This window comes from Perca fluviatilis, chromosome 11 (genome assembly GCF_010015445.1).
Source record: "Perca fluviatilis chromosome 11, GENO_Pfluv_1.0, whole genome shotgun sequence".
Taxonomy (NCBI): Eukaryota; Metazoa; Chordata; class Actinopteri; order Perciformes; family Percidae; genus Perca; species Perca fluviatilis.
Window position 1 is genome coordinate 21,784,044 of NC_053122.1, and position 12,371 is coordinate 21,796,414.

Consider the following 12,371-nt stretch of genomic DNA (forward strand, 5'->3'; position numbering starts at 1 on the left):
ATTATTTTGACATAAGTCATTACTTTGAGAAACTAAGTCATAATTTTGAGATACTAAGTCATTATTTTGAGATACTAAGTCAGTTTCTCATTATGACTAACACTATGATTTATGAAGAAGTACAAAACAGTATGAGTTCACACTCCAAAAGAGTATACAGTAAAATCCATTAGCTCAACAGTTCATACTGTTGCCAATTACAGCATTGCTCAGAGTTGGAGATGTCTGCCTCCAATATTACGGAACTACATGGCATTCGGCTTGTGGCGCTCAAAGTGCCAAAAAATACATTTGAGAAACTCGCAATGTCTTTTTCCAGAAATCATGACCCGGTTACTCAAGATAATCCAAAGACCTGGTTGTGAGCAGTTTCATGTAGCAATTATGGTAGAAAGAAAATAGTTCCTACATAAAACCATAGACAGTATGTAAGAATGGACCAAGTGATCCCGTTGCTTTGGACGGAGACCAGTGAAGGATATTAGAAGCATTTTTCCGGTGATGGCTGAGCGTTACTGCGCAGCCTCCAACTGAGCTCGAAGACAGATGTGACGTGAGCAACCTGTCTGAACGTTGTAAGTCTTCTAGTAGCTGTGCCAAGAGAAATCTCAATCATTCCCAATCTTGCAGAGATGGAGAGCGTAGGTATATGTAAGGAGATAACATAGACACAGGCTAATTATTGCTAACTAAAATGCTAGTTAACATTAGTAATTAAACTTAAACAGCTAATGTAAGTTGAAACTGCCTGCGAGCTTCTCCTGTACTATACTGTAATTCCTCTACTTTGTAACTAATCGTTAGCCTATTTTTACAAAAACATCTGCTACGGAGCCATAACGTGAGGTACAAGGTAATGGAGCCTTTTATACATTGTTGTGTTTCTTTAGAAATAAACAATGGACAAATGATGTCTTTAAACGCTTCAGATGTAAAGTTATTCGCTGTCCAAGTGACGTCAAAATGAATGGCAGTCAACGGAATGCTAACGAGAGGTGATATTGTTATAGCATCAAAATGGCGCCATAGGAGGTTCGAGTTCTGAAGCGACCATGGATGTATTATATTACATTAAACTAGGCAACTCACACCAAAACCATCTAGACTGATGTATAGCAATACAGGTAAGAGTACAAATATGTATTTTTGATTTTGGGGTGAACTGTTACTTTAAGATACTCCAAGAGGAATATAATACAAACACTGGAATTTAATTCAACTTACCAATATTGAAAAAAAATAACATTTCCAAGCATTTGTAGTGAGCAACATTTTATTTTCCCTCTATGAACAAGTAATCAATGCAAGCTACAAGGACAATTCATCTCTGTGAAAATAAGTGACTGATTTAACTCTGTCATTACAATGTACAAGTTTGAACAAAAGAGCTTTTTACCATAACACAAAAACAGCAAGAGCATTACTTGAAAACAGGTAACAAACAAATGAAATACAAGCACTTTCGAATATTAGCTCTATTAATTGCTAGTATGTGAGTTTTGTTTTCTATTTTTTTTTAAATCACAACATGACTGTTTGAACGAGTCATGCGGTTATATATTTTTCTAAATTGCAGGACAGTCAAACATCTAGTAAGGCCAGAAAACATGTAAACATGTGGTGGTTAAATTATACAAAATATTACAGCATGTGAAATAGGTTGACACAGGATAGGATTTAAAATTAAGGACTGTACATAATTGCAGGGTGTGCCTTAGGCGAGCAGACGAACAGTCTTTCCAGTAACCGTCAAGTAATCCTCGTCAGCCAGGGCTCGGAGCGCCTCGTCGAACAGCTCCTTAGTGATCGCCTGAAAACAAAGTGACAAAGAAGGAAGTCATTACAGGAAGTGGTGGTGATGATAAAAATGGACAATGCATAATAATACAAAATAAATAAATAAAAAATACTTTTCATGTAATTTACTTACCAACATTATAAACTGGCTGGCCAATATCTAATGATGTATTACTGTATCTTACATCAGTGTCATGGACTAGAAATCAAAGACCTCTGCTCTTGTTCAACCAAATTGTTCTCACAGCACTGAAATTGTGAATTGATTTCAAAAGGTAGTACAATGAAGGCAAAATAAATATTTACATTTTCAGACTGTCCTCTGAGATCCTCAAGCAGCTGCTGGTATTTCATGGCAGGTGTCTTTCCTTTGGCCTGGATCAGTTTCTTCAGGGCTTGGGCGACCTCCTCCTTGCGTTTGCGCGCGGTGGCACTCATACCTGGAATCACAAAATAATACACTCAAATACAGTGTCTAGCTGCAACTAATGGTGTGTGTGTGTATACACATACATACACACATATACATACACACACAGGGAATTTCACATGTTGGCTTTTTTTTTTTTTTTTTTTTTTTTTTTTTTTTTTTTAGATGGCACCGTTTCACAAATTCACTGGAAATGCCAATCCAATTGTTGCTCTCCCAATCAGCTGCTTTTGTTGGTCACATAAAAACTACCAAGACAGTTTTCAAAGATAACTTTTTTGATAAGATTTTGGATGGAGTGTCCCTGTTTAGTATTAATTCTCACCCAGTCTCATGTCACACATTACATCCATAAATTGTTGTTATTCCAAATGCATCCAAAACAAGCAGTTCATATTCACAAGGCCCTGTGTTGCATACCTGTTGTGAGAATAGAGATGTCAACAAATCCTGTTCTGGGGTCAGTGGCCGACTGTTTGAGGGCCTCTCTGTGGAGCCGCTTGGCCTCCTCCACGTCAATGGTCTCCACCTTCTCAGAGAAGCGCACCTTGGCGTGGGCCTCCGCCAAGCGGATCAGGGACTCCAGCTGTCTGGGGTAGGCTGACACCATCCCTCGACCACTGCCTATCTTCCTCATGTCTACATAGGCCTGAGGACCAACATGCACAAGGTCAGTGAAGGGGTCTAATGTCTAATGAATATTACTCCACTGTTAGCATTTAAAGACCAATGTTATTAGGCATTCCTTTTTGCAAATATTCAACATGATGTACATAAATTGTGGAAATTCTTAGAGAAAACAGACCTCAATGAGAGCCTGGCTGGCTTCCTCACTCAGCCTTGGATTGATGTATGTTCGTGCATATGCGATGTAGTCCCTCAACACAGCCATGTCGAGGAACTCTTCCTCAATCTGCTCCTCACTCTGGTAGTACAGCGACACCAGGTGGTGGGCCAGCCTGCGGTCGTAAGCCTCGTCTTGGGGATCCAGCATCAGGAAGATGAGGTCGAATCTGTTGGAGCATGTAATGCCGTGTTAAAAACCAGTAACATGACAACTGAGAAACTAAACCATAAAGAAATAACAAAAAAGGATGACATTAGGTTGGATGTCCTGTATGCTATAATCAACTGCAGTTCCTCTGTATCAATACCAATCACCTGACTTTTCTAACGTTTTTATTGAGCCATTTGCTTCATCTAAAGATAGGAACGATTGTTGCCAGATGATGAGACCAAATGTTGCTTTAAAAAGGTCACACTGTGTCAAAGTGCTAATATCAACACCTCTTGTACAGCTAATAAATGCTGCCAATTTGCTAAATTACCAACCTATTGAGCAACAATTTCACTGCGATCGTGGAAAAAAAAAAAAAGTGTTTCAGTATGATGGTGCTGACTGATGGTACTCACCTGGACAGCAGTGTGTGAGGCAGCTGAATGTTCTCAATCGTGGTTTTTTTGGGGTTCCACTGAGATTCAATAGGGTTAGCAGCAGCCAACACAGAGGTACGGGCGTTGAGCTGACAAATAATTCCAGCCTGCAAACAAACAAAAATAGTGAGAACCTTTCTTTTGTAACTTAAATATGACAAATTATATAATAACAAAATATGCTCGAGTGTTCAGTCTCATCTGCCCATACTTGTTCATAATTTCAACAACATACCTTGGCAATGGAGAGGGTCTGCTGCTCCATGACTTCGTGCAGCACAGAGCGTGTGCTGTCACTCATCTTGTCAAACTCATCGATGCAACAGATGCCGTTGTCGCTCAGCACCAGAGCCCCGGTCTGCAGGACCAGCTGCCTGGTCTCCGGGTCCCTCATCACGTAGGCGGTGAGACCCACAGCGCTGGAGCCCTTCCCCGACGTGTACTGGCCACGGGGCACCAGGTTGTAGACGTACTGCAGCAGCTGGGACTTACTGGTGCCGGGGTCTCCGCAGAGCAGGATGTTCACATCTGCACGGAAGTTGCCCCGGCCGGTCTGACTGAAGTCCTTACGAGCCCCGCCAAACAGCTGCAGCAAAATGCCCTGGGATCCACAGAGAGGAAAATAAATACTCGTACAAAAAATAATCCATATTTCTAAATATTCTCACAGGTGAACAGGTGAAACCGTTTCTTGTTGATTGCATGATGTGAAATAATCAAAAAAGGAGAGCTGACCATTATCATGCAGCCTCTAATGAATGCATCTGCAGAAATTCAGCAAAAAAATGATCAAGCCATGAAGTGAATCTTTTTTTTTTTTTCTTTTTTCTTTTTTAGAACCACAGGAGTGCTGCCTTCTCCAGACTTTGTCTTGAAGAAATGAACAAATTGCTATTCTAAATAATATCAGATTACAGATAAGATCAAAGATTTTTAACTCATGAAATTCAAAAAAGTGTCAGGTGTACTCAGTCGGCTTTTCAATTTTTAAATAAAAAGGGTTTTAATGTACAGCTTTTCTCCTTGCTCTGCCTCAGAGGGCCTGAAGCCTTTTCTGTGACCATTACAATTATGTTATTAGTTTCTGTCAAGAGCACATAAGCTGCGTTTCAAGCAATACATCATTATACTTATGTTAACATCTTTATCTTAATTTGGATGTACACCCCATTAACTAGATTTTTTACACAACCTTAATTTGACCTGCCACAGCAAAAAAAACACTGTCACAGGTTTGACTAATAATATCAATGATTCCAGATTTTGTTAACGATGGCTCACGGTCAGCCCAAATGAGTTTTTGGCACATCAAGACTGTATCCAGATTGATTTTAAAAAGTCTGGACAGCAAACATTAAATGTGATTTTTGCAAATTGGATCCAAACCAAATTTGGAGGAATGCGATTCCAATCGGATTTTTACAGATGCGTCTCAGTCCGGATGCCCAAATCAGATTTTTTCCTCTTTTTGCGTCCCTCGCAACGCAACACACAAAAGACAACGTCAAATCCAGAGCGAGAGAGCGCTATGTAGAACAACAGTTTGTGGACCGACGCCAAAAGAAATTGTCTGCACCGCGACTTGAAGCGGGATTGTTTGGAGGGCCGAATGATAGACCTCCATTCTCCCGCTTCCGTGTTGGAACGCCGTGTCACATAGTTACTGACGCCTACGTCGTTGCCACAGCAATCCATTCAGAAAGGTTGGTGATGTCTGGACATCCAAATCCAATCTGATGATCGCTTGCAAATAACAGTGCAGACAGCCTGTCATAAAGATTTGATTTGAGAAACAAATGAAATTTGCCTGCAGTCCGAACGTAGCCCAGTGAGCCAGCATGCACAATATCAGAACCCTCAAACTAACTCACCTACGTGAATTAAGTCATTTATGTTATTTATTGCACCTAGTTTTTCCTGCAAAAAGGATATAAAATTGTCTGCTGTGCTAATTAGGGCTCACAATTGCTATTGGCAAATCAGTGTGTAGTGATGACTCTTGTTACTGGGTGCTTGTACAGGTTAACACTTGTGTTTTGGCTTGTGCGCACGCACGCGCACACGCACACACACACACACACACACACACACACACACACACACACACACACACAACACACACACACACACACACACACACACACAATTTTGATGTCCCCATGCTCATAGATACTTGTGCGAGGCGAGGAGTGCGCTGCATAGAGCGGCGTCTGCGTTGCTTGCTACCGCTCCTTCAGGGTCTGCACCCGGTCCTCGGTGAAGAGCTTCTGTTCGGCGTCCTCGTCCAAACCGTGCAGGCGCTTCTGGTCCGTCTTATGGAAGTGGATGGCATCGATGTGTGTCTTGTACACCGACTTTACGTTGCTCTGACGTGGGTTTGCGCGCATTGGGACTGCTCTGTAGACACCTGTGGGGACATTTGGGGAGCTGTTAAGATGTCTATGACAGAAATATAAAAAGAGGTTATCTTGGGATTAGATAAAATTGTGACTGGCATTTCTCCCAATTTAAATTTCATATGATAGACAATATTAGTGCTTTAAAGACTGGTTGGTCTATTACCAGAAAGCTAATATGCAATTATTCTAATGCAAGCAAAAATTTGAAATATTCTCCAGTTGCAGCTTCTCATTTGTGAGGATTTGCCGTTTTAAATCACCGAACACTGAATATTTCTGGGTTTTGGGCAGTAGGTTGGACATTAAAGCAATCTGAAGACAAACTTCGGCTCTGGAAAAAAAGTCAACTGACTATTTTGTGGTATTTTATAAACCACACAGTAGACAAAAATAATAGGCACATTATTCGTTAATGAAAATACTCATTAGTTGCGACCCTAGCAGTATAGATTTGGGAAATCTTACCGGTGATGTTTATGCGGTCTCCTGGCTGCACTTTATCAACCAGGTCATTGTGAGCATAGACAATAGTTGTGTGAGGCGTCTGACCAGCCGGCATGTCTTCAGGAGACTCTTGAATTTTGACCTGTTGTAAAACAAGTTCAATAAAATGAACAGATGTCATGACTACAACAGCAACACGCCACTAATTACCACCCAAAAGATCTGAGATTAGGTGTCGCTGGCTATAAGCAATATGCCCCTTCACCAACCCTATCGAACGCTCACCATCTGTTTGTCTGAAAAGACTGAGCGATTGTGAACAAGCGCCAGACTGTGGGTGGTGTTGCAGTTGCGGCACACAGCCGGCTCAGCGATGCGCCCGCGATCCACCTCCACACGGGTGCTGAAGGCGCACACCTGGCACTGGAAGAAAGCCTCCTGCATCTCGGGGATGAGCTGTGAGGTGCGGATCACCATGCCGCTGATGGTGATCAGCTGATCGATGTCTGTGGAGGAAACACATAAGGCACACAGACGCTTCAGCCTGGAGCCGATGCCTCACATTTTCTCAAAGCAAAGAACAATATTCACAAAAATCCCACACTAAATATGGGATGAAATATACTTCACATGGGTTGGATTAATGAATCCACAGACACACCTTCTGGGTTCAGGTTCCTCATGTTTCTGGTTTTCAGGGCGTTGTAGGGGCGGACTTGGATCTGGAACTCCAGGATGGAGTCCGGAAAACGCTCAAAGAAAAGCTCATTGACTGCCATGTCAAAGGTTGGGATGACTTCCTGCCAAGGGAACAAATTACTCACTTGTTAGCATCAATATGCAATGGTACAAAGTTGCTTAAAACAGATGTTTACAACATCCTGTAGAAAATATGTGAGAAAAAATAATCCCATTAGTCACTACCCACTGCATTCCGGACTTTGTAGCTTGTTCATGACTTCTCATTTTGTAATGTGAGAAGGGTACAGTAGGCATAATATACTAGGCCGAAGCCATAGCCTAGGTATAAATCTAATCTCTTTCTAAAATTGATTTTATTATCATGCGGCTGTTTAAGCACTTGGGTACATTTCTTTTCAGTTTTTATCAATTATGTGTTACTTAAAAAGACCAAAATAAAGATTAATTAATCACTTTGTTTAAGAATGTAGCAAAAACGTATGCAACAATGGTGCAGGAAAGTATTTGGATCAAAATTCTCCAAAATAACAAAATATAGGACACTACCTGTGGGTAGCAGATGAGCTGCCTGTAAAGTTCTGCATCAAAGGACTGCACATGTAGACAATTCACATTCAGCACTGGATCCCCAACAACACTGATCTGTGAGACAAAAAGAGAAATATTAATGTTTAAGATAGACTTGAATCTGAAATTTCTCTTGATGTTCAGGCAAAAAATAAATAAATAAAATAAAAAAAATCATAATTTTGTGGGGTGTCCACCTTTCTCTCCCCCTCATAAATCGGCAATAGTACCACAAAACATTCTAACAGACCACAATGAAATAAAACATAAAAAAGTACACTACCTCTTCCAGCTTCTGCATGTATAAAGGCTCATTCAGGTCCAGACCAGCGTTCTCATCTTCAGTGGAAGTTAAGTCAATGAACCTCTGCAGGAACCTCTGAAAGCAAAGTGACGCAAGGCATGCTAACAATTACCTCTTCTGTACTAAGAATGGAGACGATCTTATAATAATAATAATAATAATAATAATAAGTGAAATGCAAGATGTCATACCTGAAACTTCTCCTTGCAGGTCCCAACATTGACATCAGTCCCCCAGATCACCAGCCTCTGGCCTGCGTTTGACTCACTGGTTACGGCTCCATCAGCACTTGGCTGGCAAAAAAAAAGAAAGTGTCACCTTCTGTGGTTTTTAGGTTTGTCATCCTTATCAACTTTAATCTGAGAATTTTCACGCCAATTGTCTTACCCTGGCTCATTCAATTACAATAAATGACCAAGACAATCTAAATCGTATTCTTGACTCCTTCACTGACCGGCTCTGACTGAAGATCAACTTGTGGAGCCTTCCTGACTGACCCCAGATCAGGACGCTGTCTGGCTGGAGTGCCACGCACTCCACTGCGTGGGGTCCCTTCAACCCTGGAGCTGGGGGTCCCATACATCAGAGGGGAGCTCATGTCCACTTCATTGGGTAGGACTGGTCAAAAAAGAAGAAAAAAAAAAGAAGAAAAAGAGAGATTCTGGAGTTCAATCAAGTGTGTCACAACAAAGACTATTAAAACAGTCCTACATTTTCATTGGATAACCTGACCACAAAAAAAAATTGACACACGTGCGATTGGTACCTGAGGGTCGCGGGCTGGATAACAGAGAATTATCCTGAGGTGCTGCGGGACTGAGCATGTCGGTGGCCGGGGAGGTGGGCATCGGCATCAGGTCCCCGGTGGAGGAGTCCTGGCCTCTGCGCCGCTGAGAGGGAGGAGAGGTAGGGCCCTCACTGCTGGCTGAGGATACACAAGACAAAAATACAAGTTAACAACAGTGTGTATACACACACACACACACACACACACACACACACACACACACACACACACACACACACACACACACACGTTTAAATCATAAGGAACTGTTGAGCAACGGGTTTTGCTTCATTTTGGACACATCAACTTACGTGTGGATGGGTTGGTGTTTCTGCCTCGCTTGCGGCCACCAGGAGTCGATGTTGGGGAAGACATTGTTGCTTGGATATCTGAAGATCCCATTAATCAAAGTAAATTTATTTTTTTGCCAAAATAACCGCTGCCATAAAATGTACTGACTTCTGCAGGTTAACAAAAACTGCACTTTCTCAGGTAGGGTTTTTAGCACAACAACCTTGCGGATGGATTTCAACCACCAAGTTTGTTTTGTGCAGCCGCAACATTTTACGAGGCAGATTGTTGCAGGTAGATCTACTGAATTTGTAGAAAAATGTACTTTCGACATCTTATAAATCTTTTCCTGCCCTCCAAGTTGTTTGGTTAACTAGGTTGTTTACCTGTACTGTAAATAAAAAGAGCTATATGGGCATTTTGTTTGTCTCTTTTTTTTTGTTCCACTTTCATACCACAATACCTGCTAAAAATAATACTCTTAGTGAGTCCAAGATCAGATATGTTCGACACTTTCTGGTTTATTCACTTGCCAAATTTGAGGGTGCTGATGTTTAGGTATACTGTAGTCTTTTAAAGACCTCAATACTATGTGGTTGTATTGTATTGTTTATACACTGTCATATTTTGTTCATTAATGTTCTCATTTTGATGCTGATTGCAGGTTTTGTTTACCAATACTGTGGTTTAATATTTCCTTTTGTCATAATTAATACACTACTATTCTTACTCAATACATTTATCTGGCTCCTCTAGTTACTCTGTAGACTAACACTTTACACGCAAAACATACAATCAACTCGAAATAATATCAACAGCTACAGTTTAAAATACATACAAGTATAATGAAACAGTTATCTAACGTTATTATCACTCAGCCATCATTGCTCAGCCATCGATGCATCATTAAGTTAACGTTAACCCCCAATTCCTAATAGCTTATGTTTAGTTACATTTTTTTTATACTTTAGCACACGATGCTGCTATTTTATGTATAAATGTATTGTTTAATTACTTAATTGTGCTTTTGCTACAATTTTTGAAGGTTCTGGGTGAGTTGACAATAACCTTTCCACCATTTAACATGTGGCTGCAGAGGAAACAATAACCTGAAACGATGTTGGACCTGATTTAACACTTAAACGTGCGCTTGCAAGTTGATGTAAAATCAAACAAACATCTGTAATAACAGAACGTTTGATTCAATCAATATGATCAATAGATTAATAAGAAAAAAGTGAATCAAAATATCTATTCTTACCTCTTCTTGTGTGTACGTCCGAGTGCTGTAGATCTGGCGCGAAACTGCGAGTGACGTTTTTTCGCGGGGAACTTTGGACCAATAGCGTGCCAGGATCGTCGTTTTGTTTCCGGTCGACTCCTTCACTGCAGAGGGGAGTTCATGTTGACTTTCAGTCGTTGCGACTTTAATTAAACATAATAAAAAGGTCTTAATGGAAAAATATGAATCGTTTGAACTAATAGTCAAACAACATGTTTTCTCCACATTATGTTTAAAATATGATCTGCTTTTCCTGCGCGTGGCCTTGTGCTGATTGATACCCTAAGCTGATTTGGTTTGGACCAACAATAAATGACTTTTTTTCTGCCTTTGCTAAATACTAAAACGGTACATAAAACAAATCTAAATTATGATTACAACTAAGAATAGGACATTAACCATTACATATAAATACGAACAAATAAACGCATAAAAAAACTTCCATACTTCCATTACAAGGGGAAAAAATGAAATACAAATAATACTTACAAAGGCCTTGAAAACTGAAATTCATTCTTTTTAGACTAAAGTTGAAGGCACAGATGTTTAATGATGCTGAAAATAAAAAAATAAAAAAATACCGTTTTATATCAGTCAAATAAGTAAAGACATATTTACTCAGAGTAGGGACATTTTAAAGAGTAAGTGGATGAAACCCTCGTCTGTGTCACAAAATCAGCTGTTTTAACATCATTCACTATAATGATACATTTCTTTGGCATTATTTGGTAGTAAAATGATATAAAAAAGTAAAAAGTATGTTTACTTGTTAAAATGTGACTTTATCCTGCAGGAACGTTAATTGACCACCATGTGGCACAGTTTCCATTTGAAAAAGTGCTTTGACAGAGGAAAAGTACAGCACACTTCCTGAGGGGGAAAACATAGGAGCTATTCCGAGAAGTGTCAGAACAGTATGTGTCCCTTAAGGTGGTAAAATCAACCACCTTTAATTCATCATGTCTCCTAATTTGTCTCCTAAACTTTAGTCAGTGCAATAAAATGGTACATACAGAATAGTTATAATCAACAGGTGCCACATTCACTGTTTTATAGTTACATATTTGATATGTTGTACAATCTATACAAATTATTAAATGTGTTGTTCAATTTGCCTTTGAGATTAATCATGTACCCCATCTTTCTATTTATTAACTATAGGCCTATAAAATGTAATTAGCCTATGTTAATAACTTGTGAAGAAAGGGTAAATAAGGGTTTTCGTAATGTAAACATCAATTAATATAGCCTACAATATGCAGACATTTCATTGATTAGTTTAGTAAGCAACTGTATTTACTGTATATTCTCTCAACATATGTACATTATGTAAGTTTGTATGTTTAAATTCAAGTTCAAGCTTGTAATCTTTGTTAAGGTGTGGGTCTGGTTTTGCTGTGTAAATGTGTTCTCTGTCTGTATGTAAATTGAGCTGCAGAAAACAGTAAGCTCCCTGTATGTGTTAACGGGGTACAAGTAATTGTTATTTTTTAATATTGATTATTCTTCCAATTATTTTTCTCATTCCCTCTTAACTGAATGGTCAATGTCCTCATGATAGTACTTAGTTATGAATGTAATGCAAGCCTAAAAAAAGTAGGTATGTATAGCTTTTGTTTTTTTTGGCGTTTTCCCTCCACAACATCACTTTTATAATTTCTGACATTTGACCACTTCTGGGACAGATGTTTATGGGCCTGGTGATGGATGACCAATTTACACATACACATCATGACCCTCAAAAAGGTTATTAAGAAATAAAGCAATATAAAACATTTCTTACTAAAATAACTATATCTTATTTAGACACTGAACTAGAACTAAAGACTACCATAGTCTTAATACATGTAATGATAGTAATATGCTGTAGCCTACAAGGTTTCTGCAAGTAGATGCTTATATTGTCTTGTGGTACGGCATGCACACAAATCTGT

At 39.6% G+C, this 12,371-nt stretch overlaps 1 protein-coding gene across 1 annotated transcript; it reads right to left on the minus strand.

Annotated features, from left to right (window-relative positions):
• Nucleotides 1-1,255: 1,255 nt before the first annotated feature.
• Nucleotides 1,256-10,560, minus strand: mcm4 (minichromosome maintenance complex component 4). The gene is given in 17 exon segments (XM_039816752.1): nt 1,256-1,810; nt 2,104-2,237; nt 2,648-2,876; nt 3,033-3,240; nt 3,641-3,768; nt 3,897-4,262; nt 5,806-6,068; nt 6,526-6,646; nt 6,790-7,010; nt 7,166-7,304; nt 7,753-7,848; nt 8,057-8,152; nt 8,269-8,370; nt 8,532-8,695; nt 8,844-9,002; nt 9,176-9,253; nt 10,417-10,560. Coding segments are annotated over 16 exon segments (2,586 nt in total). The 5' UTR covers nt 9,240-9,253; nt 10,417-10,560; the 3' UTR covers nt 1,256-1,714.
• Nucleotides 10,561-12,371: the final 1,811 nt, after the last annotated feature.